The 24,941-nt window shown below is 48.5% G+C and overlaps 1 protein-coding gene across 1 annotated transcript in view; it reads left to right on the forward strand.

The window, feature by feature from the left end:
- The first annotated feature begins 2,417 nt into the window (after nucleotides 1-2,417).
- Nucleotides 2,418-24,941, forward strand: part of NECTIN4 (nectin cell adhesion molecule 4) — a 95,499-nt gene continuing 72,975 nt past the window's right edge. The window contains exons 1-2 of the mRNA XM_035097807.2: nucleotides 2,418-2,582; nucleotides 7,216-7,665. Of these exons, the coding sequence (XP_034953698.1) occupies nucleotides 7,626-7,665 (40 nt within the window). The 5' untranslated portion in view covers nucleotides 2,418-2,582; nucleotides 7,216-7,625. The remainder of the gene's footprint in view (nucleotides 2,583-7,215; nucleotides 7,666-24,941) is intronic.

The raw sequence follows: 24,941 nt of genomic DNA on the forward strand, positions 1-24,941 counted from the left end.
ATCAGGCTCAGCCAGCATGATGGAAATTGCAGTCCAAAACATATGGAAGGGCACTCAGTTGAGGAAGGCTGACCCATACACTTACTACTGCATTCGCATTGAGCGCATTCATCCCCAGGCCAATAAGGCTACAATCCCATACCAGTTTATCTGGCACTAAGCGTCACTGAATTCAATGGGACTTACTTGTGAGTAAACGGGACTAGGCTTCCTCTGCTTCTCTCCCAGGTAAAGCTATAACTTAAGACTTCCCGGTTTTCACCTCTTTTGCACCGGGCAAAACAACTGGGACGAAGGCTAGGTAAAAACCATGATGTTAGGAGAGGAGTGAGTAAATAAGTGTGGCTCAGCCATGACGGCATTCTTGTTATTGGTGCAGAGAGGCTGTCATTTCTCTCCCCAGGCCTTTGTCCTGCCTCAGCTCTCAAGTCCAGGTTCATGACATTTGTGACATAAACTCACTAGAGGGCAGCAGCTACCAAGCCAGTGGAGGATTCAGCAATGTGCAAGCAGCAAACCTCTGGTGTAATCAAGTGCATGTGGTGGTCTGCACACCAAACATTTAAAGCACATGAAACCCCCCCAAACAATAATCATTTGTTAAGGGTGGTGGGCATTGCAGCTTTATGAGGAGTAAACTACAGTTCCCAGCATTCTTTTTGGGAAAGCCATGTCTTTAAAATGTCTGGTGTGTGCTCAATCTATGTCAGTGTGCTTGCTGATGCTCCCAAGGTGTTCAGGCTGAGGGAAAAGGTTTTTGGATGCTGGAGTGGAGACAAGGCAAACCTAGCCAGTCTCTCCTGTCAATTTTGGACAAAACCTGGGCTGCCTCACCAAGGGCCTTTGCAGAGGGCCACGTTGTTTAACAGGAAAAAATAAACACCCATTTTCTCTCCAGTGTTTGCTTGAGCTGTGATTCACAAGGCACACACCTCCTTAGTCACCAGGGAGCATTTGTGGGCCATTCATGTTTTGCCTGCGAATCAGGCCGCGGACGGAGCGGGCGACTGTGGGAACCATCCCATGACTGACCATGTGTGGCATGTGGAAGTACCTAGCAAAAGCTTCCTTTGGACCAAATCACCCTGGACTGGGATTCAAAAATTGCAACTTTCAGTCACTCTTGGATGAGTTGCTATAGGTCAGGAGGGCAGTGGCCAACTGATCAGGATGGGGGGTGGGGTGGAAGGCTGCCCTGCTTGTTCTTTCGCAGCACCTGGCAGGTGCAGAAACTAGAAGGTTGAGACTTTTCATGTTGTGGAGTTGAGCTGCTGCTGTTAAAGGCATGGGAAACAGGAGCTGGCAACTCTGGCGGGTGGGTGTCACTTTTTTTTTTGCACACACAGTTTCAAAAAAAGAAAGCAAAGCGCTGCAGTGCTCAGGATTTTACACACAGTTCAAAGTGCAGCTTTTATTACCATAGTTTTCTCCTGGGATCTTTTCCTCCCGGAAACCAAAAGCCTTTCAATTCCATGCATGGTGTTCACAATGTGCCATGAAAAGAACTTAGAAGCTCTCTGAAAGAAACTGTTTTGACAAAAGTGGGAGAGAGCAAGAAGGTGCTATTTTAGAATAGGAATCCTGCCAGCGGGCTCCAGCCTTCACCAATCTGCTGCCATGTTTTTGCTATTTTGAATGCATTAATTTGCTAGCATTGGGGGTAGGGAAGGGGGTAGGGAATCTGTGGATTGGACTAGGGTTGCCAGGCAGCTTGGCCTGCTGCTTTGCACAGGAATTTGAGGGACAGAAATAAGGTGGTGGCATGGAGAGCCAGATTAAATCCTTTAGAGGCCCTAAGCACTGAAAAGATTATGGTGCCCCCCCCCTGTAATTCAAAAATAAAACAATATCCAATTGTAAAATAACATTTATTTTTCAAACGGACACAGAAATTGCATGTATGCAATTTCTGCATGTACATCACAAAATGTACATGCAATTTCTGCATGTACATCACATGCATGTACATCACATGCAACACGTGACAAGGTTTGATTTTCCCCACATTATTTCAATCTGTGTTAGCCCTGGTTTAGGTGAGGAAAAGGAATAAAATGAGAACAGAAAATTGGGAGTTTGTAGTGGAGCATAAGGATGTCTCTCAAAGTTCTGCTCTCTCCCATGATGGCTACTTTGATGCCTCTTTTGAAATATAAAATGCCAATTAAAATAGTAATAACCATCCGTTTCTTTATGTGCCCCTGCATTGCCAGTGCCCTGAACACCCGCTAAGTCTGCCTATTGGGTAATCCAGCACTAAGGGCGAACAAGTGCTGGAAAGCTATTGTTAAAGAGGCAGAGGAGCCGGGCTGGTCCAAAAAGTTGGCCACCTAAGCGTGGAGCAAAGGTTGCGGGCGAGGGGGTCGGGGGCGCGCATGCGCAGTGGAGCGGAGCCTGGTAAGGAGCAGGTGCGTGCAGGGCGCTTTTTTTGCGCTGCCCTTTTTGAGTGCGGAGCCAAAGATTCGTCGGGCCTGGGACTTTTTGCAGCGGCGGCGAGGCGCGGAAGGGACGCGAGAGAGCTTCTTTGCAGTGCTTGCCTGCCTGCCTGCCCATCTTCCTTCCAATGCAGCAACCTGCGACAGGTAAAACTTCCTGGGCTCGAAGCCAGCGAAGTGCATATACTTCGGACATGAGCCGCTTTTCCCAGCAGAGGGAGTCGGGACTGCTTTTCTCCAGCTCTCGGGAGAACCACCTAGGCGTCTTTCCCTGGCTTGTGCTTCTGAATGCAAAAAGAGGGTTAGGCCGTCCCTTCCACCTTAAAATAGTCGCTTATACAAGCCCCCACTGCTGCATAGGGCATGCGGCACTCGCCTTCACCTGAGTCTGGTGACCTCCAGCTGTTTTGGACTACAACTCCCATCTAAAATAAATCAGCAAATCGTAATTGATAGTTTCAAAACACCTGGCGGTCACTAGACTGGGGGAAAGCTACCCACTGATGTTGTTGGAGTACAACTCTCATTTATTTATTTATTTATTGCATTTCTATCCCACCTTTCCCTCCAAGGAGCTGTAAACATGGTTCTCCCCCTCCTCAATCCTCAAAACAACTCTGTGAAGTGGGGTGGGCTGAGCGGTGCAGTGACTCACCGAAGGTCACCCAGTGAGTTTTGTGGCTGAGTGGGGATTTGAACCCTGGTCCCTCCCAGATCCTAGTAGTCCAGCACTCTAACATTGGCCCCACAATGGCCATGCCCATACCCTTGGCCAGCGTCTCCAATGGTCAGAGATGATGGGAGTTGTAGTCCATCAGATATCTGGAGGACACCGCTGATAGGCTTCCTCCCCGAACTAAGTTCTCATGGTGGCCAAATTCCTCATAGGAGCTAGAATTCTAGATAGACTGCCTCTGGAGTGGGGGGTTCTATAAGAAGAGCCCGCTGGATCATCTAGGCCAGGCATCCCCAAACTTCGGCCCTCCAGATGTTTTGGACTACAATTCCCATCATCCCTGACCACTGGTCCTCTTAGCTAGGGATCATGGGAGTTGTAGGCCAAAACATCTGGAGGGCCACAGTTTGGGGATCTAGGCTGGCATCCTGGTCTCACATTGGCTAACCAGATGCCTCTTTTGGGGAACCCTCAAGCAGGACCTGAGCACAAGATCACTCTCCCCTCTTGCAGTTTTCAGCAATGGTATTCTGAGGCATACTGTATCCGACAATGGAGGTGAAATGCAGGCATTGTGGCTAGTAGCTATTGAGGGCACCCCATTGGCTATACTTAACCTACACTGACTTGCAGCAGCTCTTTCAGTCAGGTGCTGTGCTTAGCCCTGGAAATGCCCGGGATTGAACCCAAGACCACCTGTATGCAAAGCGGATGCTCTACCGCTGAGCTGCAACCCTTCCCCGTACACTTGGGAGCATCATTTAGGAGGCATTTCTGCTTGGAGATGCCAGAGACCTCTCGATGCACTTGAAATGTGTGTTTTCTGATGGGTTGGGCCACTGCCTCGAAGCTACTGGCTTTCAGAAACTTTGCATTTCCAGCACTGCTAGGCCTCCAGATGTTGGCGCGGCCCGATGACATCATCAGCCTACGCCTGCAGGCAGAGGCCTCTTCTAAGGGCAGAGCTGGCAGTGAGTAGCCATAGAACCTAGCAGATGATGTTGCCCTCACATCTCAGGATGCCTCTGTGCCTGTGTGGATCGGGCACCTTGGGCACTGGAGTTCCCTATAAGCAACTCCTAGAAAGGCTATGTTTGTAGAATTACACCAAGAAAGTAAAAACTAACCAACATTGGAAAAGATCTGTGGGGAAAAGTAACATGGCTCTCCCCACGCAACCATGTGAGAAGAGCCAGCAGGATCAGGCCAATGGCCCATCTAATCCGGCATCCTGTTTTCACAGTGGCCAACCAGATGCCTCTGCTGGGAAGTCTGCAAGTAGGAGTCAGACACAACAGCACTTTCCTGTGGTATCCAGAAACCGGAAGCATTCCTGGCTCCAACTGTGGAGCAATTGTGCACAGCCATCATGACTGGTAGCCATCAATAGTTTACCTCCTCCATGAATTGGTCTAATCCTCTTTTAAAGCCATCCAAGTTGGTAGCATCACTGCCTCCTTTTATGTGTCTTGAATTTTCCAACAAGGTTGATTAGCCTCGTGTACAGGAACTTCATTTAATGAATGAGGATAAAATGTGGTCATGGGTGGGGTGGGGTGGAGGCCCTGTATTGAAGAGGTCTGTTTATGGAACCCATGCCTGTTTATGGAACCCATGCCTCCTGATTTGCTTACACGGAAGTAAGCAAGATCATATCCAGTCTTTATTGAGCTTTCATTCTGATTTGTTTTGCAGGGTGGTAATCGGACAACGAGCATTTGTCCTGATTTCCTTGCAGGGTGTTTACACAGCTTCCTCTTATCCTTTCATTCATTCTGCACTTTTCAGTGCATTTCCCAGTTCACTTTCCTAACTGCTAAAAAAGATTATTTCCAGTAGCACCTTAGAGACCAACCAAGTTTGTCATTGGTATGAGCTTTTGTGTGCATGCACACTTCTTCAGATACCTGAAGAAGATATCTGAAGAAGATACCTGAAGATATCTGAAGAAGTGTGCATGCACACGAAAGCTCATACCAATGACAAACTTAGTTGGTCTCTGAGGTGCTACTGGAAAGAATTTTTTTATTTTGTTGCAAAAAAGAGAGTCCAGTTTCTTATTTCTTAAAGTTGATATATTGCGCTATGGAGACACAGCTTTGATTCACTTTAATTTTTGCCAACCTACATTTCCTGGTATGCCTTTTGAACCCCTCCTGCAAAACGGCAACAGCCTGAGAAAGGCCCTATGGCTAATGGCCCAAGCATTCTCCAGTATTTTATTTAAAATATACTGCCTTTAATGAACCGCTCAAGGCAGTTCTCAATAAAATCATTAAAACAGATTAAACATACAATAGAGAATTGATCTTTATTAATTTCTTTTAAACAAACTGCTCCTCAAGGAGGCTTTAAAAATAATCAGTGCAGGTTAACTTAACAGCAGATCCACAGAGGATAAGGTTATCCGTGGTTGGTATCCATGATGGCTGTTTGTTCTGCCTCTGTGGGCAGAGGCACTAATGCTTCTGAATGCCAGTTGCTGGAAACCACAAAGGGGAGAGGCCTCTTGTCTTCCAAACTTGCTCACAGGACACAAACTAGTGGATTCCAGTTGCAAGAAAGGAGATTCCGACTAAACATCAGGAAGGACTTCTGACAGTAAGAGCTTTGCGACAGTGGAACGGACTCCCTTGGGAGGAGGTGGACTCTACTTCCTTGGAAGTTTTTAAGCAGAGGTTGGATGACCACCTGCCATGTATGATCTAGTTGAGATTCTTGCGTTGCAGGAGGTTGGACTAGATGACTCTTGGGGTGCCTTCCAACTCTACAATTCTATGATTCCGTGATTCTATCTGTCTGACCACTGTGAGAAGAGGATGCTGGACTAGATGGGCCATTGGCCTGACCCAGCAGGGTCTTCTTATGTTCTTATGACTGCCTCCAGTATCAGTGATGGGATGTCCCAAAAGACCAGTTAAGAGTGCTGCAGTTCTCGTGTTCCACTTCCAGGCGTCCCGTAGGCATTCCTATGCCACTGTTTAAACCAAGTGCAAGACTAAATGGTCAGATCCAGCACAGCTCTCCTGGCGTTTTTAACGGCAGTCAAACAGCAAACTAGATGCTGAACCAACAAAAGAACACAGAACACAACGTGGGGTGGCAGGTGGAGAGAACAACATCTACTACCTGATGCTTGCCATTGTAAATGGATGCACTTCCCAAAGGATAAAAGGGGTAAAGGGACCCCTGACCATTAGGTCCATTCGCGGACAATTCTGGGGTTGCGGCACTCATCTTGGCTGAGGGAGCCGGCATACAGCTTCCGGGTCATGTGGCCAGCATGACAAAGCCGCTTCTCGTGAACCAGAGCAGCACACAGAAACGCCGTTTACCTTCCCGCCGGAGCAGTACCTATTTATCTACTTGCACTTTGACGTACTTTCGAACTGATAGGTTGGCAGGAGCAGGGACCGAGCAACGGGAACTCACTCCATCGCGGGGATTCAAACCACCGACCTTCTGATAGGCAAGCCCTAGGCTCTGTGGTTTAACCCACAGCGCCACCCGCGTCCCATTCCCAAAGGATGGAATACTGATATTTCCAAACAATGAGAAATTGCAGCCTCATCACCTGGGAAACAGTAGCATTTGCCAACCTGGTGCCCTCCAGATGTTTTGGTCAGCAGCTCCCATAGAGAACACCAAGTTGGCAAAGGCTGTCTTATTGCTTCAAGAAAAATGCTACTTCAGGGGAAAGGTGTCTAGGTCTAAAGGACCAGGCTGATTTTTTCTTGTAAAAAAATTCATGTGTGTGGTGGTGGTGGTGAGCAAAATATGACCAGGCTTAACTTTTCCAGCAAGGATTGAGTGACACACATATCTCCTGACATCCTGGTGTCTGGCCTTCGCTTTGGCCCTTGAGGAATGGGTCAGTGGGGCAAGGGAAGGCAAGCTCTGGCCTTTGGGATCGGAGCTGGGAAGCTTTTGCCCAGAAAGGTGATGCCTTGACACCGCTGGTGAGCTGTTCTGGCACTGGGCTGTGAACTCCCTTCGCTTTTATAAACGAAACCCGCCTCCCCCCCCTTGAGAAACACCTGTTTAAACTTGCCAAACAGGTTAATATTCTCTCTCTCTCCCTCCCCGTTCCCCTCCCTCTGGCAGTTCGTGGAGAACAGGTTGTGGAGTTTCAAAACAGAGCAGCGATTGCTCAGCACCATCAAGGAGCAAGCCACCAAACCAACGCCGCCGAAGAAAGGGGGACCTGACCACCCTCTCCTGGACACCCCATGAGAAAGACCCATTTCCCAGGAGTCACAGAAGCATCGAGTCTAAGGATGGCAGCCCCCTTGTTTCCCTTTCAGCTGGCATGATCCCTCTCGCCCTGCTCTTTTTATTTTTAAAAGCTGAGTAGCTGTCTCCCTAATACTCCTTAACTCCTCGGCACTGTTGTCATCGAGAAAGCAAGGAGAAGTTCTTCGCCACTACCCAGCTGGCCACTTTGGTTCTAAAGCCTGCGGAAAGCATTTTGACAGCAGCAGCAGCAGCTGAACCAGCTGGTTCCACCTTGCGCCATGATTCGGAAAGTTTTCCTTCTGTTGCTGGCTATCCCCGGTAAGTCCTCGCCCTCTGGGCTCTTTTTCCTCTCCGTTTCACCCCCTCCCCGACTTTCTCTACAACACATACACTTTGCGTTGACTGTTGAGCTCTCTGAAAGAGAGATCGTTTTTTTTATAACTCCTTTATTTCCCACAGACCGACTTAGTGAGTAATTGGGTAATGATAGCTTTGCCTAATCTCTGCTGGGCTTTTTGGGGGGGGGATGCGTTTGGATGGGGAAAGTCCTGCTTCGGTTTCGTTCCAGGCCCACCCACCCACCTTCCTAAGCCTTCCTTTATGTACCTGATGGGAAAGGCAGAGGGTGTGTTTGTGTGTTTTAGGGATCCTAGACATTGCTTGATCCCCTGTTGTTGACTTGCTGTGGATTAAAGAGCCTCTGCTTGATGTAGCCTGTTTCGCAAAAGGCAGATTCTTAAGGGGAGATGAGCTGGAAAATGAGATGCCTGGGGATGTATGTATCAGGATTTCGGAGGAAAGACGGACGGTTGTCAGTACCTTTTGCAGAACGCACTGGTCTGTGATAGTTCTGCACATCTGCATTGTGGGGGGTTGGACTGGATGACCCTTTGGGTGATCTCTTGGGAAGTGAGGCACTTCAGCATCCCAGGTTCCTGATCCCACCTGCAAAGGCAAGCTGGGATGGGATCCCTCTCCCTTTTCTCTCTTGCTGGAGGGTGAAACAAAAAGAGGGTTTGCAGTTTGGAGTTGCGTTGCCCGTTTGGTGCCCTTGCGCTAACCTGACCCAAGGAAATTCAGCAAGTGATGTGTTTCCCTTTCCTACAATGGAAACCAATTGGGGGTCGAAAGCTGAAGCTGCTGCATCTCCTCCCCCCCCCCCAATATCATGCTGCTGTTAAAATCACAGGAGCAGTGCCAGGGAGGAGTTGGTCCTTTCGGTGGAGTGGAGAGGGATGGGCCACTCTATTTCTTGCAGCCAGCAACACACTCACAAGCTCTTCCCTTGAAATGACAACCGTAAGGGCAACACCAAAAACAGATTTCCTGGTTTCTTCATTTTCTTAATGATGTTTGAAAGTTAGAAAAAACAGGACTGTTGCCAAAAGAAGAAGAAGAAGAAGTCAATTTGGCTGATGATGCAGGAAGCTTAATTTTCTGTTGCAAAGAAAACCACTTTCTGGTGGGAAAATGCCATCTCCTCCTGTGCCGTGTCTTTCACAATCACTGAACTCAGCTTGCCTCCCACATGGGAAGGTATGCTATTCTGTGCCAAGAGCCCCCGTCTGCCTGTCTTTCTCTCTGTGGGCTGCTTGCTCTGTAAGTGGTTGAAATAACGTTGTTTCCTGCCTTGCTTGGGTGTTGCGGAGGCTGAGAAGTTGTGGCATTTGGTGGGGTGGCAATAGAAGACTCAGGAGAGGGAGGCTGGATCTAGACACATCAAAGAAGCGTTTCAGTTAAATGCGTTGTAAATTTAAGCAGGGAAAACAGGTACAAGAAAATGGGACTCCACAGTGGCACAATGCTATATCACATATACAATGCATATGAATCGTTTTTTCTTTACCAATCTAGCTGAGTCCAGCGTTCCCTGAAAGAAGCCAAGGGGAAGTTACTATGTACTTAAGAAGCAAGGAAGCCGTCAGTAACTTACCCATGAAAACAACTCACCCCAGTGATTTATTTATATGTGGGATGCCTAGGTGCCCAAATATATTTTGTGCAGGATCTGGAAGCGTGAAGTACTAACTTGGACCTCGTTCGCATTTTAAGCACAATGATGCCACTTTAAACAGTCATGGCTTCCCCCAAAGAATTCTGGGAGTTGTGGTTTGTTAAGGGTACTGAGAGTTGTTAGGAGACCCCTATTCCACTCACAGAACTGCAATTCCCTGGGCTCCCTGTGAAGCAGGATTGGTTATTTAACCACTCTGGGAATTGTACTTCTCTGACCGTGTACAGCAGGGGTGTCGCCAATGTAGTGACTCCCAGATATTGTCAGACTTCAACCCCAGCCATCAATGACCGTTCACCTTGCTGCTTGGAGCTGATGGGAGCTGAGGGTTTCCACCATCACCTGGAGGGTGCCGCAACATTGGCTAGCCCTGATGTTGCCGCATTGCTCTTGGTGCAGCCCGAAGAGCGGAAATTCAACAGGGTGCTTTCTTGCTATGCCGAGGAAAGCTTCACCCGTTGGATTTCCTCCTGCCCAGAGCACAGGGGCAGATAAACTGAGAGAACAGGCTGCTCTCCTCTCACCATGAGCCTCCCTAATCTGAGAGACCCCATTGGGCACCATTCTGCTTCACTAATTTGATAAGATTTGGCATCATGGGGTGCCATTTAGAGGAGGGGGCTGTTAGCTTTGCCTTTTCCACTTGCCTCTTTGCCTGTGTCTCCCCACCCCCCAATTCCCTTCCTCCAGCAGCTTTGAAGTAACTCAACTGGTTTTGCATTACTCTCTCGGGAAGGAGCTCCAGCCCTGCAAGAGATGCTGACTCGGGGTTTGTGCCTTATACAATCACTCGCAGGCCCGCAAAAGCAGCTCTGTGAGTCACAGAGACCAGTTTGGGAAAGGCTGCAGGGTTGAGCGAGTCCCCGGAGTCCATGGGGCTGCCAGGCAGGCTCTGGAGCCTGGGACTGGGGCGGGTTGGCTGGGGAAGGGAGAATCATAGGATCATAGCTGTCAAGTTCTCCCTTTTTTAAAGGGAAATTCCCTTATGCTGAATAGGCTTCCTCGCGAGAAAAGGGAAAAACTTGACAGCTTTGCATAGGATTGTAAATCTGGAAGGCACCCCAAGGGTCATTTAGTCCAACCCCCTGCAATGCAGGAGTCACAGCTAAAGAATCCCTGATGGATGGCCATCCAACCTCTGCTTAAAAAGCTCCAATGCGGGGCACCTTCTGCAGGAGTCCTTTCCACTGTCAAACAGCTCTTAATTTCAGGAAGTTATTCCTATTTTTTAGTCAGCACCTCCTTTCAGGTCATTTGAATCCATCAGTTCGGGTCCCACCCTCTGGGGGGTCTTCATGGGACGGCCTTTTCGATATTTGAAGATGGCTATCGTAAGGGACTCGGGTGGCGCTGTGGGTTAAACCACAGAGCCTAGGGCTTGCTGATCAGAAGGTTGGCGGTTCGAATCCCTGCGACGGGGTGAGCTCCCGTTGTTCAGTCCCAGCTCCTGCCAACCTAGCAGTTCGAAAGCACCTCAAAGTGCAAGTAGATAAATAGGGACCGCTCTGGCGGGAAGGTAAACGGCGTTTCCGTGCGTTGCTCTGGTTCATCAGAAGTGGCTTAGTCATGCTGGCCACGTGACCCGGAAGCTGTATGCCGGCTCCCTCAGCCAGTAAAGTGAGATGAGCACCGCAACCCCAGAGTTCTCTGTCCCTGGACCTAATGGTCAGGGGTCCCTTTACCTTTATCGTACCACCTCCCAGTCTTATCTTCTCCAGATCCAACTCCTTCAATTGTTCCTCATAAGATATGGAGTGGTGTCTAGGAATAAGCTAGCGGTGATGTAGGGGTGGGGCTTGCAGGATGAGAATGTGGCATCTCCTTTTTGAGTTTCTTGGGGGCCTGGTGGACAAAAGGGGGGCAGAGCTGGGAGAGAGTCCCCTTGGGCCAAGCGGAAAGTCTCACTCTGAGATTTTAGCCCTTTCCCTGCAGAAGGGGGCTAATTTCCCTAAAACTCTTTTAAAGGCGTCTAGGCTGGTGGCCGTCACTTCCTCTTTTGGGAGGGAGTTCCATAGTTTTAACGATGTGCTGCATAAATACTGGTAGTCACTTCCTTTTACACGTCCCAAATCTTCCATCATTCAGCTAAGGCAGTGTCAGGTTCAAAGTTACCCAGTGAGCTTCATGCCCGAGTGGGGATTTGAACCCTGGTCTTCATAATCTTGGAGCAAGAGAGATATTCCTGTGCATCCAGGGGGGTGATCAAGTGCGTGGTGGCGCACACCCCTTTCATTGTTCAGTGAGGTGGTCAGTTTTTGTCTAATTCCATCTAGAAACACACTTCCACCCTGCCCTCAGTTGGATTAATTTCACCTCTTCCATGCCTCGGTGGGTATCTCATGCAGGAAACACAGAGAGATGCCCAGCTCTCAGGAGACCTTCTGCTAGCCATTCCCTCCTATTGATGAAACCTCAATCAATCACCAGTCCATCAAACAGGAGAACGACTGTACGCTAGCTGGGCTCAAAACATTGTGCATGAAGTTGCCTTGTCTTTGAGCCCTCCTGCTATTTATATGAATGAATGTCTATTTTTGGCGTGGAACAGAAACCGGAAGGGAGGACATTAGTAACGTGAATGAGTATTCTAGCCTCCTATGTATCATTTCTCAATCATGCGTTGTACAGAGATTGTAGCAAGAATCACTTTCTAAGGCTCCAGGTGGTGGTAGTGGAACCATGCTTGGATGAGCCGCATTTAAACTGCAGTTTGTCCCATGGCACTGCAACAAATTGTGTAGAATAATAGAATTAGGGAGCTGGGAGGGATCTCCAAGGGTCTTCTACTCCAATCCTCTGCAACACAGGAATCACAACTCAAGAATCCTTGACAGGTTGCCATTCAACCTCTGCTTTAAAACCTCAGATGAAGGAGATTCCACCAGCTTTCGAGAGGGTTCATTCCACTGGTGAATGGCTCTTGCTGTCAGAACGTCCTTCCTCCCCTCCAGAGCATCAGCAGAAAACAAGCTTGTTCCACCTTCCACATTGCAGCCCTTCAGATATTTGATGAGAGCTGTCATAGCACCTCTCAGCCTTCTCCTCTCCAGGCTAAACACCCAGCTCCCCCCCATGGCCCATGCTCACCCGGGATCAGAAGCCAGCCCAGATCCTGCCTGGCATCTTTGAGAGACGCATATTTTTTGCACCTGTGCTTTCCTTCGAAACATCTCTGATGCACATTATGCCCAAAGCAGCCATAAACCACCTCTTCCCTTTCTCCGCAGCTGCTCCTGCAGCTGTAAAAGGGGGCTAATGGACACTTCCCTGGTAGCTGCCCAGCTTCTGCAAAACAAAAGTTAGCAAGTGAGCCCACAAACGTCCCAGCTGGACCGATTGTGCAAGAGCAGCCATGGTGGCAGCAGGAACCTGTCGGGCAACCAGATTTTTTTTCTTTTTAAAGAGCCGGTCTGACTTTGGGATAGGTGGGTGGGGCCAGCTGGTTCTTTGCATCCAGGCTCCAAGAAGCAGAGGCTCAAACGATCCCTATTTTCCAGTTGGTTGCTGGCTAAGTTTTTGCCTTGTGGGGCACACATTCCAAAAATGTTGATTGCCTGCCAGGACTGGGGGGAGGGGGCTTTTTTTGCAGCCCAAGAGCCACATTTTTCTGGGCAACCGTCTGGGGGCCACATGCCAGGACAAGTGCAAAAGTAGGAGGAGCAATGTATGCAAATTTCACTTTTGTCCAGCAAGCTGGCTTTTTTACCCACCCACCCACCCACCCACGCCGCTCCCTCCCTGTCTGCCCTCCATGCAGACAAGCAAGAGGCCTGATCAGAGCTCAAGGACAAATCCCAGCCAGGCAAGACCACTCAAGGAAGGTGTGAAGCAGGGCCGGTAGGGGTGTGTGGCCTGCAGAGGGCCAGGTGGAGCAGCTTGAAGGGTCACACTTAGCCTGAATATCCCCTCCTCTGCTATGGGAATATGTGTGATACGGTTCTCTCGGTGCCTTCCTGTAGGTGTGTAGACAGAAGTTATCTGACGGTGGCTGAGACCGATCTTGGCTGGTTTAATAACTTTGAGCTCAGGGGAAATGCAATGCACGTGTTTAGTGATCAGCACCAAACCACGTTTTCGATGGACAAATCGATGAAGGTGAGGGCTTTGATGGCTACTGTGAGAACAGGATGCTGCTGGTGGATTTTCCTTCATTGGGTTTTTCAAAGAGAGGTTGGATGTCTTGTCTGTCAGGGATTCATGTGCTGCCGGGGGTTGGACTCTGCCATTCTACACTTCTATGGGAACCAGATCCACGGAAAGCAGTGCAATTCGGTGCACTGTTGACAAGGGAGTGAACCCCGCCGAATACAGTGTGGGGCTCACTTCGGATGTAAGGCGAGGCATAGAACTGAACCACCCATGTTTGAGACGTGTTACGAGTGCCCTGCTCCTGCTTTTGAAGCTGCTGGAGTAGAGCGAGTAAATGCAGAGTAGAGCAGGTGGAGACGAGCCATTTTCCGTGTGCACATGGGAAGAGCGAGGGGCTTAAGCAGAGACCCCGAGCATGAGGATCAGGCATTGCATTCTTGTGTGTGGCTATTTCATCGAATTCCTAGGAAGCTGCCTTATAACAAATCAGATCATCTAGTTCAGTATTGTCTATGTCAGTGTTTCCCCAACTTGGGTCTCGAGCTGGTTTTTTTGGACTACAGTTCCTATCATACCTGACCACTGGTCCTGCTAGCTAGGGATGATGGGAGTTGTAGTCCAAAAACAGTTGGACAGCTGGAGACCCCCCAAGTTTGGGAAACACTGGTCTGCACCAATGGGCAGCAGTGGCTCTCCAGAGTTACAGGCAGGTCCGATGGTGGGGATTGAACCTGGGGTTTTCTGCATGCAAGGCAGATTCCCTACCACTTAGCCACAGAGCCCTTCCCTTAAGTCTTGAGTTCGCTAGGCCTAACTCCCAGGCAAGTGTGTACTGTATGTATAGGATTGCAGCCTCAAGGGTGCTTTCAATCATGGGGAATATTTCATTTGTTTTCCTGTAATTATAATGCCGTTACTTCTGTCCCGTTTTATAATGTTCCTTTCTCACTGCAGTACTTATTGTGTTATGGAACTCTGGCTTTTTCACCCATATACCGGCATGTTGAGCTCAGACCAACAACAAACACTGGGCAATGTCACTACACACCCATCCTTTCCGCACAGCCTGCTTCTGTTCCTCCATGAAAACGGGAAGGAAAAAAACGCATGCCAGTATACCTCCCCAAATTTTGTCACTTTACTCCTGTGATTTACCCCTGGGTCAAGGGGGCTGCAAATGATTTCCCCCCAGAATGAAATAATGCAGAAATGAGCACTAAATATGCATCATATTCCATTTATTTTTTTGGATTTTATGTCATGTGAAAGCTCAGATGCAATGCAGAAATTAGCAGGGAAATGCCAGGGAAATGGGGAACTGCTTTGCGAATGCACCCTTAGGGTTCTTCCACACTGCTCCACGCTTTCCAGGTCCAGGTCCAAGTGGATTTTTTATTGTCCTGGCATTTTCCTAGGAAAACCCACGTTGTACCAACTTACCTTTTGCCCCACACTTTCCAGGCAGAGCTCCACATTTTAATGCTCAGCATCCAAGTGTGGTTTTGTTTTGCCCCAGGTTTTCCCAGCACAAACCCGCTCTTTAAAGCTGATTGGAGCAAACAGCTATTTGGGTTTTCCAAAGATTGATGTTTGCGCCGATTGAGCTTCGATGAGCGGGTCTTCACAGGGAAAATTCAAGGCAAAAAAAGGGGGGATGCTCAGACATGGAGCTTCAAATCGGAAGCCTTCCCTGGAAAGAGTAGCGGAAGGGTAAGTGTGGATTATCCATGGAAAACCCAATTGCCGTTTGCTCCAGTTCAGTGGATTTTTGGGGGGAAAGCATCAGGATGAGAGAGGGGGGGGAACCCTTAGATACAGAACAGGGAAGCCTGGATCTGTGCCTAGAAATGCAGTACAAAATGAGGTTTGGATTAGCCCTCAGCGCTGTAAAAAAATGAATGGGCAACTTGAGGCCATAGAGCAGTAGCCATTGGCCTAATTTCATATGGGTGCTGGGGAGCAAAAGCTTGCAAGATGTTCCACAAGGCACCCCCAGAAGGTGCAAAAGAAAAAAGGAAAGAAAAGCAGCGATTTGTCAGGGACAGGGTCCTGGGTAAATGGGGATGGTTTAAAGGGTTTGCGTGCACCAGGCTCATCCTGCCGTGGCTTCGTGCCTTGGGCCTCCTGCTGCTCCCCGGGTGAAGTGAAAGTTGTTTTGCAAGTCGGGAGTGCAATTTCCGCCCGCTCGCCATCCCAGCCCTGCTAGCTGCTGGTGACTCTCCCCTGCCCAGCCGGTTCTCTGGGCTTGTTCCTCGGGGACCAGGTTCTCATTAAAGAGGGTGGCAACCTTGTGATTCTTCAGCACTGGGCACGGTGCCCAGGAAGGGCTTTGCAGTCCCAGTTCCCCAAACCGCCACCCTGTCCTCAAAAAATAATAATAATAAAAAGCACTGAGGGGTAGGTGGTTGGGGGAGAAATTGCCAGCCCTTCTGTCTCTTGATGGTGGTGGGTGTTGGGTTCTAAATTCCAGGCATGGGCCCCCTGCTCCACTATGATGCTGGAGTGCTTAATTCTGGAAGCTTGGTTATAATTGCTGCTTCTAGACGTTAACTTGTAATCAATACTTAAGTGCTGCCTGGTGGCTAAATCCATTCGGAGTATAAATACGGATGTTGATGGTAGTAAATAAATTAATTAGGGATGTAAAAATGCTGTCCATTTCAAATTAAACCAGGCTCCACCAATCTGGATGCCCTGCAGATATTTTGCACCGCAACTCCCCATCAGTTGCAGACAGTGCACCCATTTTAGACTGCAACATCCATCAGGCCCAGGCAGCATGATGGGAGTTGTAGTTCAAAACCTCAAGATTGGCACCAGGTTGGCGAAGGTTGGTTTAAAGATTCCCCCATGAGCCTTCCGGAACCAGCTGGCAGGAAAAAAACAGCGAAGCACAGCATGCCTCTTTCTCGCCTGTGTGGGTTTCCTTGCCTTCAACTCCTTTTGGACAGTGTGAATTTTGATTTCCCCCGTTCCTCCACACCTTTCCAAGCCCTCCAGCAGTAAATGTAAGGCCCAAAGCCAACCAAAGTTGGCTGTAAGCGAACCTTGACTATATCACAAAGGATAGGTGAGGCCGAAGCAGTTTATGCCCGAAAAAGAACCTTCATGTCCAGAGGCAGTCTATCTGTGAATATCAGTTGCCGAAGGTTCCTCGTTTTGTCACCCGGCTTGGGGCTTCTAGGCAACATCTGCCTGGATACTGTTGAAAGCAGGATGTTTAGACAGGGTTAAGACAGCGGGTGGGTAATGTTTTGCAGCCTGAGGGCCGCATTCCCTTCTAGGCAGCCTCCCGAGGACCACATGCCATTGGTGGGTGTGGCCAGAGACAACAGGGGCGGAGCAACAGATGCAAATGTATCTTTGTACAGTAGGCTTGTGTCTATAGATAAATACTCACACCTCTCTATCCTCCATCTGAGTGAGCAAAAGGGGTTATCAGGGTTCAGGGGCACATTCCAGCATTCAAGGAGGGTGTGCCAGGAGGGGGTGTGACTGGGAAAGGTGTCAAGTCCTGAGGGCCAGGTAGAGAGGCTTGGTAAGCTCCCAACCCTTAGATGAGGTGAGAAATTCCTGCTGGACGGGGCTATGAGCAGCTAGTGTGGTGTAGTGGTGAGAGTGTCAGACTAGAGCCTGGGAGACCAGGGTTCGAATCCCTACTCAGCCACAAAGTTCACTGGTGGGGTGGTTCACCTTGGGCTAGTCACTGTCACTCTCAGCCGGAGCTACCTCACAGGGTTGCTGTGGGAGGACAAAATGGAGAGCAAACCTATGTACACTGCTTTGAGCTCCTTGGAGCAAAGAAGGTGGGCTATAAGAGTCATAAACATTGCTCAGTCTAGCTAAATAGGAGAGGGTGGGTGGGTGAATGGGGCCTTGTTTTGTAGCCTTCACAGAAGCATCTGGCTGCTGTTGGAAAAGGCAGCTCTGTTGTGGGCTTGACCCAGTAATAAATAATGGTAATAATAATAATAATAATAATAATAATAATAATATAAAATTTCCATTTATATACCACACTTTATCAAAAGATCTCAGTGCAGTGTACAACATTAGAAACACATAATAAAACAACAATTATAAAAAACACAGCAGAAACATAGTAAGAAGCATACTGGCAGACAGTTCTCTGGGAGCGTTAGGACGAGATGATGAGCTCGGTGAGGCTCAGATAGTTCGGATGGTTTTGGGAGAAGAGCTTAAGGATCCAGGCTCTGGGGGCCGGGGGGGGGGGGCGCTTTAAGCAAACCCTGCAAGCACCTTGAAGCTGGCAGAGGATAGAAATCGAGAGCATAGCCAGGCACCTCAGCCCCAAAGGTCAAGTGCTTGCGTGCTGTTTACCTCATCATCTTTTCTTTTGTAATGACCTGTCTTCTGGGCACATGAAGGGTGCAGAGGCTGAGTCAGTCCAGCCCGGGCGCTGTATTGGTGCTCAGATCCTGCTTAGGCAACGGATGTACTTGGTGGCCTCAGGCCAGCTGTTCCGCTTCAGCCTTTCCTGTTTGCAAAGTTGGAGTGAGGGGGCTCATGACAATGGCCTGCCTGCCTTACAGGGTTGGTGTGAGGATTCCAAGGCAATGTCCATGCAGCGCTTTGATCGCTTCTAAAATATCACTTTATTCTTTTATTGAGCTTCACAAGAAACCTTCCCACCGTTAAGTTGTCTAATGGCAGTGGTGGGGGACCTCAGGTCCGGGAGCCAAATGCAGCTGGAAAAGATTCCTAAACCCTAGTCTAATGAAGGCTCAGCATTACCGCGTCCTGTACCAGTGAGTTCCAAAGCTCTGACTCACGTGGAGAAGTCCTTTCCTCTGTCAGTTTTGGTCCCACTATCAAATCACTTTTATTCAAGTGACTCCCATGTCCAGTTACTGATTTGTAGTTAGGAGGTCCTGGCTGCAGATCCCCCTTAAATTGCATTTTCTGCTGCAGAAATTGTGCCACTATCCAATATTTGTGGAGCTTGTTCCTTCTTTCACTGGGGTAAGGGGGCTGACTGAAATAGCAAAAAATACTGTAAATAAAAATCCTCCATGTTAAATTAAATCTTATGTTTTAAAATTAGTGTGATTGGAGGGAAGGCAGTAAGAGCCCCTCCAGACTGGCGGGGGTATCTTCTGCAACATGTAATTGACACAATAATACTACATTAGTGGTGGATTTATACTGGATTGTCCGCACATCATTCCACTATACAGTGGTACCTCTACTTACGAATTTAATGCGTTCCGAACACACATTTGTAAGTCGAAAAAAATTGTAAGTCGAATCCCATAGGAATGCATTGGGAGAAAAAATTCTTAAGTAGAAGCAACCCTATCTAAAAATTCGTAAGTAGAAAAAATCCTATCTAAACCGCATCCAAGATGGAGGATGGAGCTCCATTCGTAAGTAGAAACATTTGTAAGTAGAGTTATTCGTAAGTAGAGGTACCACTGTATTAGTTGTTCTGTGATGTTTCCCCACTATTATTGCATTATTGTCCCCTGCAGGAGCACTCTGGGACAATAGCACAACAAAAGCTTAACAAACCCCCCCAGCCGTTTGTGGTATGAAAAGCTGCAAGATTTCAGTCGGATTGGAAACAAAGCAGTGTACAGTATTCACCTTGAAACTTGCAGATGCAAACAGTATTAGGAATCCTGGTTTCCTCACCTCAAAAAGGACAGATAATTTTTATGTATTTCTCCAAGCAATACATAGCTAAACTTTAGAACTCCCTCCCATAGAGATAGCCACCAACTTGGATGGCTTTAAAAGAGGATTAGACAAATTCTTAGAGGAGAGGGCTGTGAATAGCTACCAGCCACGATGGCTATGCTCTGTTCCAACAGTTGAAGGCAGCAGTACTTCTAAATACCAGTTGCTGACAACTTCTGGAGGGGAGATTTGCTCTTGTGCTTGAATCCTGCTTGGGCTTCCCATGGGCATCTCGTCGGTCACTGTGAGAACAGGATGCTGGACAATAAACGGGCCGTTAGCCTGATCCAGCAAGCTCTTCTTAGCTTCTTCGTTTGGAAAGTGGGATTGTTTATAATTGCCCCGATAGCACCATGAGCCCGAAACAGTTGTGAAGGGCTGGTGCTTAGCAACTCTTTCCTATATTTTGAATTGCCATGACGTCATTGAGTTGTATTCATTGTTTTGATGGATTTGGTGTTACTGCTTGCTTTATTTATATGCTACTGTGCAGGGAATGGCCATTTTGCGTGCGTTCAAAGCTTGTGCAACGTGCATGCCATTTTCGGACCCGGAAGAGGGCAGAATGGGGCAGGGGCGGAACTGAGCAGGCTGGGCTTATGTGCACTCTGCCAATGTATCTGATGACCCAGAATGCACCCCCTGCACAAATTAGGGGTTGCCTGTATTTGATATCACAGTCACAGGAACCCCCCCCCCCAAGTGTCCCTGTTTTCCAGGGACAGTACCGGATTTACAGAAGCCATTCCAGTTTCTGATTTGATCCCAGAATATCCCGCTTTTCCTTAGGATGTCTCTACAGTCGTACCTTGGATCCCGAAGCCTTGATACTCGGATGTTTTGGCTCCTGAACGCCGCAAACCCGGAAGTGAGTGTTCCGGTTTGCGAACGTTCTTTGGAACCTGAATGTCCGGCGGGGCTTCCATGGCTTCTGATTGGCTGCAGGCGCTTTCTGCAGCCAATCAGAAGCCGTGCTTTGGTTTCTGAACGTTTTGGAAGTCGAATGGGCTTCCAGAACGGATTCCATTCTACTTCCAAGGTACGGCTGTATTTTCATTGGAGAAATGTTGGGAGAGTATGGAATAGGACGTCCCTATTTTCATCAGAGAAACGTTGGGAGGGGACGCACTCATTGCAGTGTTTGTACATCTGTTGCTGGAAAAGCAGAAGACAAATACAGTCATACGGTTTAAGTACGCCTCGGTTTGAGCATTTAAGTACAGTTTAAGTACGCCTCGGTTTAAGTACACCTTGGTTTGAGTATTTTCAGTTTAAGTACTCCGTGGACCTGTCTGGAACGGATTAATCCACTTTCCATTGCTTTCAATGGGAAAGCTCGCTTCAGGTTAAGTACAGACTTCTGGAACCAATTGTGTTTGTAAACCGAGGTACCGCTGTATTAAATTGCATCAAAAGGACCCCAAGAAGGTGGTTTAAGAAAGTTCACCATGACATAGTTTGGCACGTGGGACTTGGCCAGGGGCAGCGTCAGGAAGCAGTGGCAGAGGTGTCCTTTGGAAACAGCCTTTGGGATGCAGAGCTGCTGGCGTGTCTCCCTTAATCTAATTCTCTCCCTCGCCCAAAATGCCTGCCAGGGGAAAGCACTAGCTCTGCACTTCTGATGCAAACAGCAGCGCTGGCTGACTGAATGGCTGGCTGGCTGGCTGGCTGTCGTCTGCCTCGCCTCCCCCTGAGCCAAGCCCTGTTCTCTGCCTCTGCTCTTCTTCACCCAGGACTCTCCAGGAGGGAGAGGGGAGCGGAGGCACCTTTGCATCTCCTTTTGTTTCTCCTCTGTCCCCACCCTTTTCCCTTCACGCTCTCCCTCTCTCCCTGGCTGCCTATTGTATGTGTCCAGGCACATCCTCTCTCCCTCTCTCCCTCTCTCTAACCACACACAATACCTGCTAGCAGGAGAAGCCGGAACAGGCGGTGGCTCCTGATGCCTCCTTACCTCCTCCTTCAGGTTGGATGCCTGAGGCCCGGCTGGCGGTGGCAAGGCTTGCCTAGGAGTCGGTGGCACATGCCAGGCCAGTGGCCGAACTAGTCCAGCATCCTGTTCTCACAGCGACCAAGCAGGTGCCTGCCGGAAACCCTTGAGCAGGACCCAAGAACTGGTAGTTTCCAGCAACTGGTGTTCAGAAACATTGCTTCCTCTGACTGTGAGACAGAGCATAGCCTCCGTCAATGACTATAACCATCGATAGGCATCTCCTCCATGAACTATAACCATCGATATAACTATAACCATCGATAGGAATCTCGTCCATGAATTTGTCCAATCCTCTTTTACAGGTGTCCAAGTTGAAAAGTTGTGGGGTAAAAATGACAGTGCCAAAATGGGTTTCCCGATTTCCGCCAGGACACTGCTTCCGACTGCAGTATTCTGCGTATGTCCGGGGAAATCCGGACGTATGGCAGCCCAAAATTATCATTTCATTGTGGGCAGGGAGGGGTGATTGCTTTTTGAGGCCAGGGGCTCCAGCCTCCTTTGATGAGGCCCTGGCATGCCTACAGCAAGGCCCTGTGGGGATATGTGCCCATCTTTGTGGATATGTGCCTATGCAGTGGACATCTGCATGGGTTGCCGGTTCTCTACCAGGCCATGTCCAATGTATATAAAGCCCTGAACAACTCCGGACCAGTTTATCTATGAGATGGCCTTGGCCTTCCATATGTCTGTTGGGCTGCTCTGATCTGCGGAACTGGCACTGTTAAAGGGGCTATGTAATATGTTTTTCTGCATTTGTGAGAAATCGATCTTTCAGGGCTCGTCCGCACTTCTGCTTGCCCCATGCCTAGGAAGCACAGGCCGGAGTGGTCTTTCAGTCCCATGGCTGGTACTCAGAGGTAGACTGCTTCTGGCTCTGGAGGATCTACTTACCGCGTTTCTCCGAAAATAAGCCATACGCCGAAAATAAGCCATACCCCGAAAATAAGCCATAGTGATAGGCAGTTTAACCTTGTAGGTTAAACTGTACCATACTTAATAAAAAAACAACACATCCCCTGAAAAAAAGCCACCGTGGGGGTTTTTTGAGGAAAAATAAATATAAGACGGTGTCTTATTTTTGGAGAAACACGGTAGCTCTCAGTCAGTTCCAGCCAGTGTGACCAAGGAACGGGTATCATGTGAGGCATACAGTGATACCTTGGGTTACAAACACCTCAGGTTACAAACACTTCGGGTTTCAGACTCCACTAACCTGGAAGTAGTACTTTTGGTTAAGAACTTTACCTCAGGATGAGAACAGAAATCGCGCGGCGGCAGCGGGAGGCCCCATTAGCTAAAGTGGTACCTCAGGTTAAGAACGGACCTCCGGAACGAATTAAGTTCATAACCAGGGGTACCACTGTAGTCTAAAATAGTGCTCTTTGTCTGAGCACTCCTCGCCGCCCACCCCAGTGCTGAATTGGAGCAAATGGCAGTTTGCAGAAAACCCAAATTGCTGTTTGTACTGTTTCACTGCTAAAAGAGTGTGTTTTCCTGGGGAAAGTGGCAGAGTAATAAAATAAAATAAAAAGGCAGGGGAGCTCGGACACAGAGCTTTAAAGTGCAGACCTGTGCTTAGAAAAGCGCAGGGCAAAAGGTAAATGTGGAAGAAGCAGGAGTTCCCAAACTGTTGTCTGTGGACCTCATTCAGATGGTCCATGACGTGTCTGTGGATTTGTGGTTGAAGAGCAGAGATTGCATCAAACATTCCTGTTGATTTTTAATCACATTACAATTTGAATTCAAATTGCAACGCAATATATAATAAATTAAAGAAGTCAAAGAAAGTAGTAAAAATAGGGGATTACAAACCACGCAGCGTCTAGCACAACACATTAAAATCACTACAACAGGCAGAAAAACCATCAAGTGGTCTGCCAAGACCCAAGTGGGGGGGAGGGAGTGGGGGAAGGGCTGGTATAAAGAATATTATGCATTTGTGATGGTTAATAATCATATAGCATTTCAAGTGTGAGGCCTATGATGAAGGGGGTTTTTCCCATCGGGGAAAAGTAGCTGGGGAATTGAAGGCTGCCACGTGTTTATTTATTTACTGCATTTATATCCCATCTTTTCTGGCAATGGACTCAAGGTAGCTTATGTGGTTCCTTACTCTCCCCACCCCCTGCACTCTTTTATTTCCCCCACCAACAACAACCCTGTGAGGTAGGTTAGGCTGAGAAGTGAGTTATTTTCTCTGCACTAGCCGAAGTCCACATATTCTTTTAGCACTACAAGAGGCTTAAGTCCTGTAGCATCTTCCATTTCCAGGCCAAGAAAAGCTCGCTGCAGCTAGCATCTGCGTCAAAGGTTCCTTAGATCAGAAAGCTGCTATTTGACCGTCCCACAAGTTCAAAAGGGCAAGTTGTGGAGAGGCTGAAATGGGGCATTTAAATTCTTTTTTCTGTGTCTTCAGAATCATTCCCTTCAGAGCTACAGTTGCCAAAGCGGTTTTATAACCAGTCCCTCCCCACAGGAAATTCTAGAAATTGTAGTTCCGGGGGGGGGGGTCCTCCTAAGGACTCTCAGCACCCTCAACACACTACAGTTCCCATGATTCATTGAGGGTAAGCCATGACTGTTTCAAGTAACTGGTTAGTGCGGATGTGGCCTAAGTAAAAAACAGGCAAACCAATAAGTAAATAAATAACACAGCAAGGCATGTGGGTGCCCTTAGACTGCAATCAGAGCAGCTTCCTGCCCCAACAGGCTAAAGTTGGCTAGAGGGGCAAGAGTAAAAGGAACGGGAAGGCACAGGGCAGCTGGCTGGATCCGTTTGGGGGGGGGGCGTGTTTGCAGGGGAGCCTTAGTGCTACTGAATGGCGCTTTTCAGGTTCCAGCATGCTGGTGTCACCTGTTGCATCTGTGCAAGGCATGAAATGTCAAAGGGGTAAATGTCACCCTTTACAGCCCCTCCAGTTCTGGTGAAGGCGCAGAGTCAGAGTGGGGGCAGGGGCTATGAACATCATCCTGCTTTGTTTCTGAAAGGGGAGGCTCCAGTTCTCAGCCTTTCCTGAAAAGTCATCCCTTTAGCATTCCCCGAGAACTGGGTGGTTTTATTCCACAGTAAGGGAAAGGGGTGCATGGAAGAGTCGTTCTGTACATGCTCAGAGGCCCGCTGGTAACCTGGCTCTTGCTCCAAGGCTGCCACCAGCTTTGAATGAAGAGGCTGTTGATCCGGGGCTGCTGGGGTGCGCGCATGGAGCCTTGATGTTCATATGCTCTCATTGAGGGGCATGAGCATTAGAGAAGAGACCAGCATCTGTTCCCCGTTCTGAGATTGGAGTTCTGGAAATCCTGCGGAAGGAGCAAAATATTTCCCCATCCTTGTGCACTCTGGTTGTTTCTGACTATAGGACAATTTAAGTTTAGAGAAAAGGCGAAATGATGCGCAGCATGGAAAAAGTGGCTGGAGAAACTTTTTTCTCCTTGTCTCATAACACTAGAAGTCATGGACACCTCATGAAGGTGAATGTTGGAAGATGCTGGATGGATAAACGAAAGCGCATCTTCGTACTGCGCAATCTATGGAACTCACTGCCACAGGAGGCGGGCGATGGCCACCAAGCTGGATGACTTCAAAAGAGAAATGGATAAATTCATGAAGTGAAAGGCTAACAGTGACCACTAGCCACAATAGCTATGCTTGTAATGCTTCTGAATGCCAGTTGCAGGAAGCCACAGGAGAGGAGATTTGCTCTCGTGCTCGAATCCTGCTTGTGGGCTTCCCATAATAGGCATCTCTGCTTAGCCCACTGCAAACAGGATGCTGGACTCAATGGGCCATTGACCCGATCTAGC

The sequence above is a fragment of the Zootoca vivipara genome, chromosome 17 (assembly GCF_963506605.1).
Source record: "Zootoca vivipara chromosome 17, rZooViv1.1, whole genome shotgun sequence".
In the NCBI taxonomy this organism is placed as follows: Eukaryota; Metazoa; Chordata; class Lepidosauria; order Squamata; family Lacertidae; genus Zootoca; species Zootoca vivipara.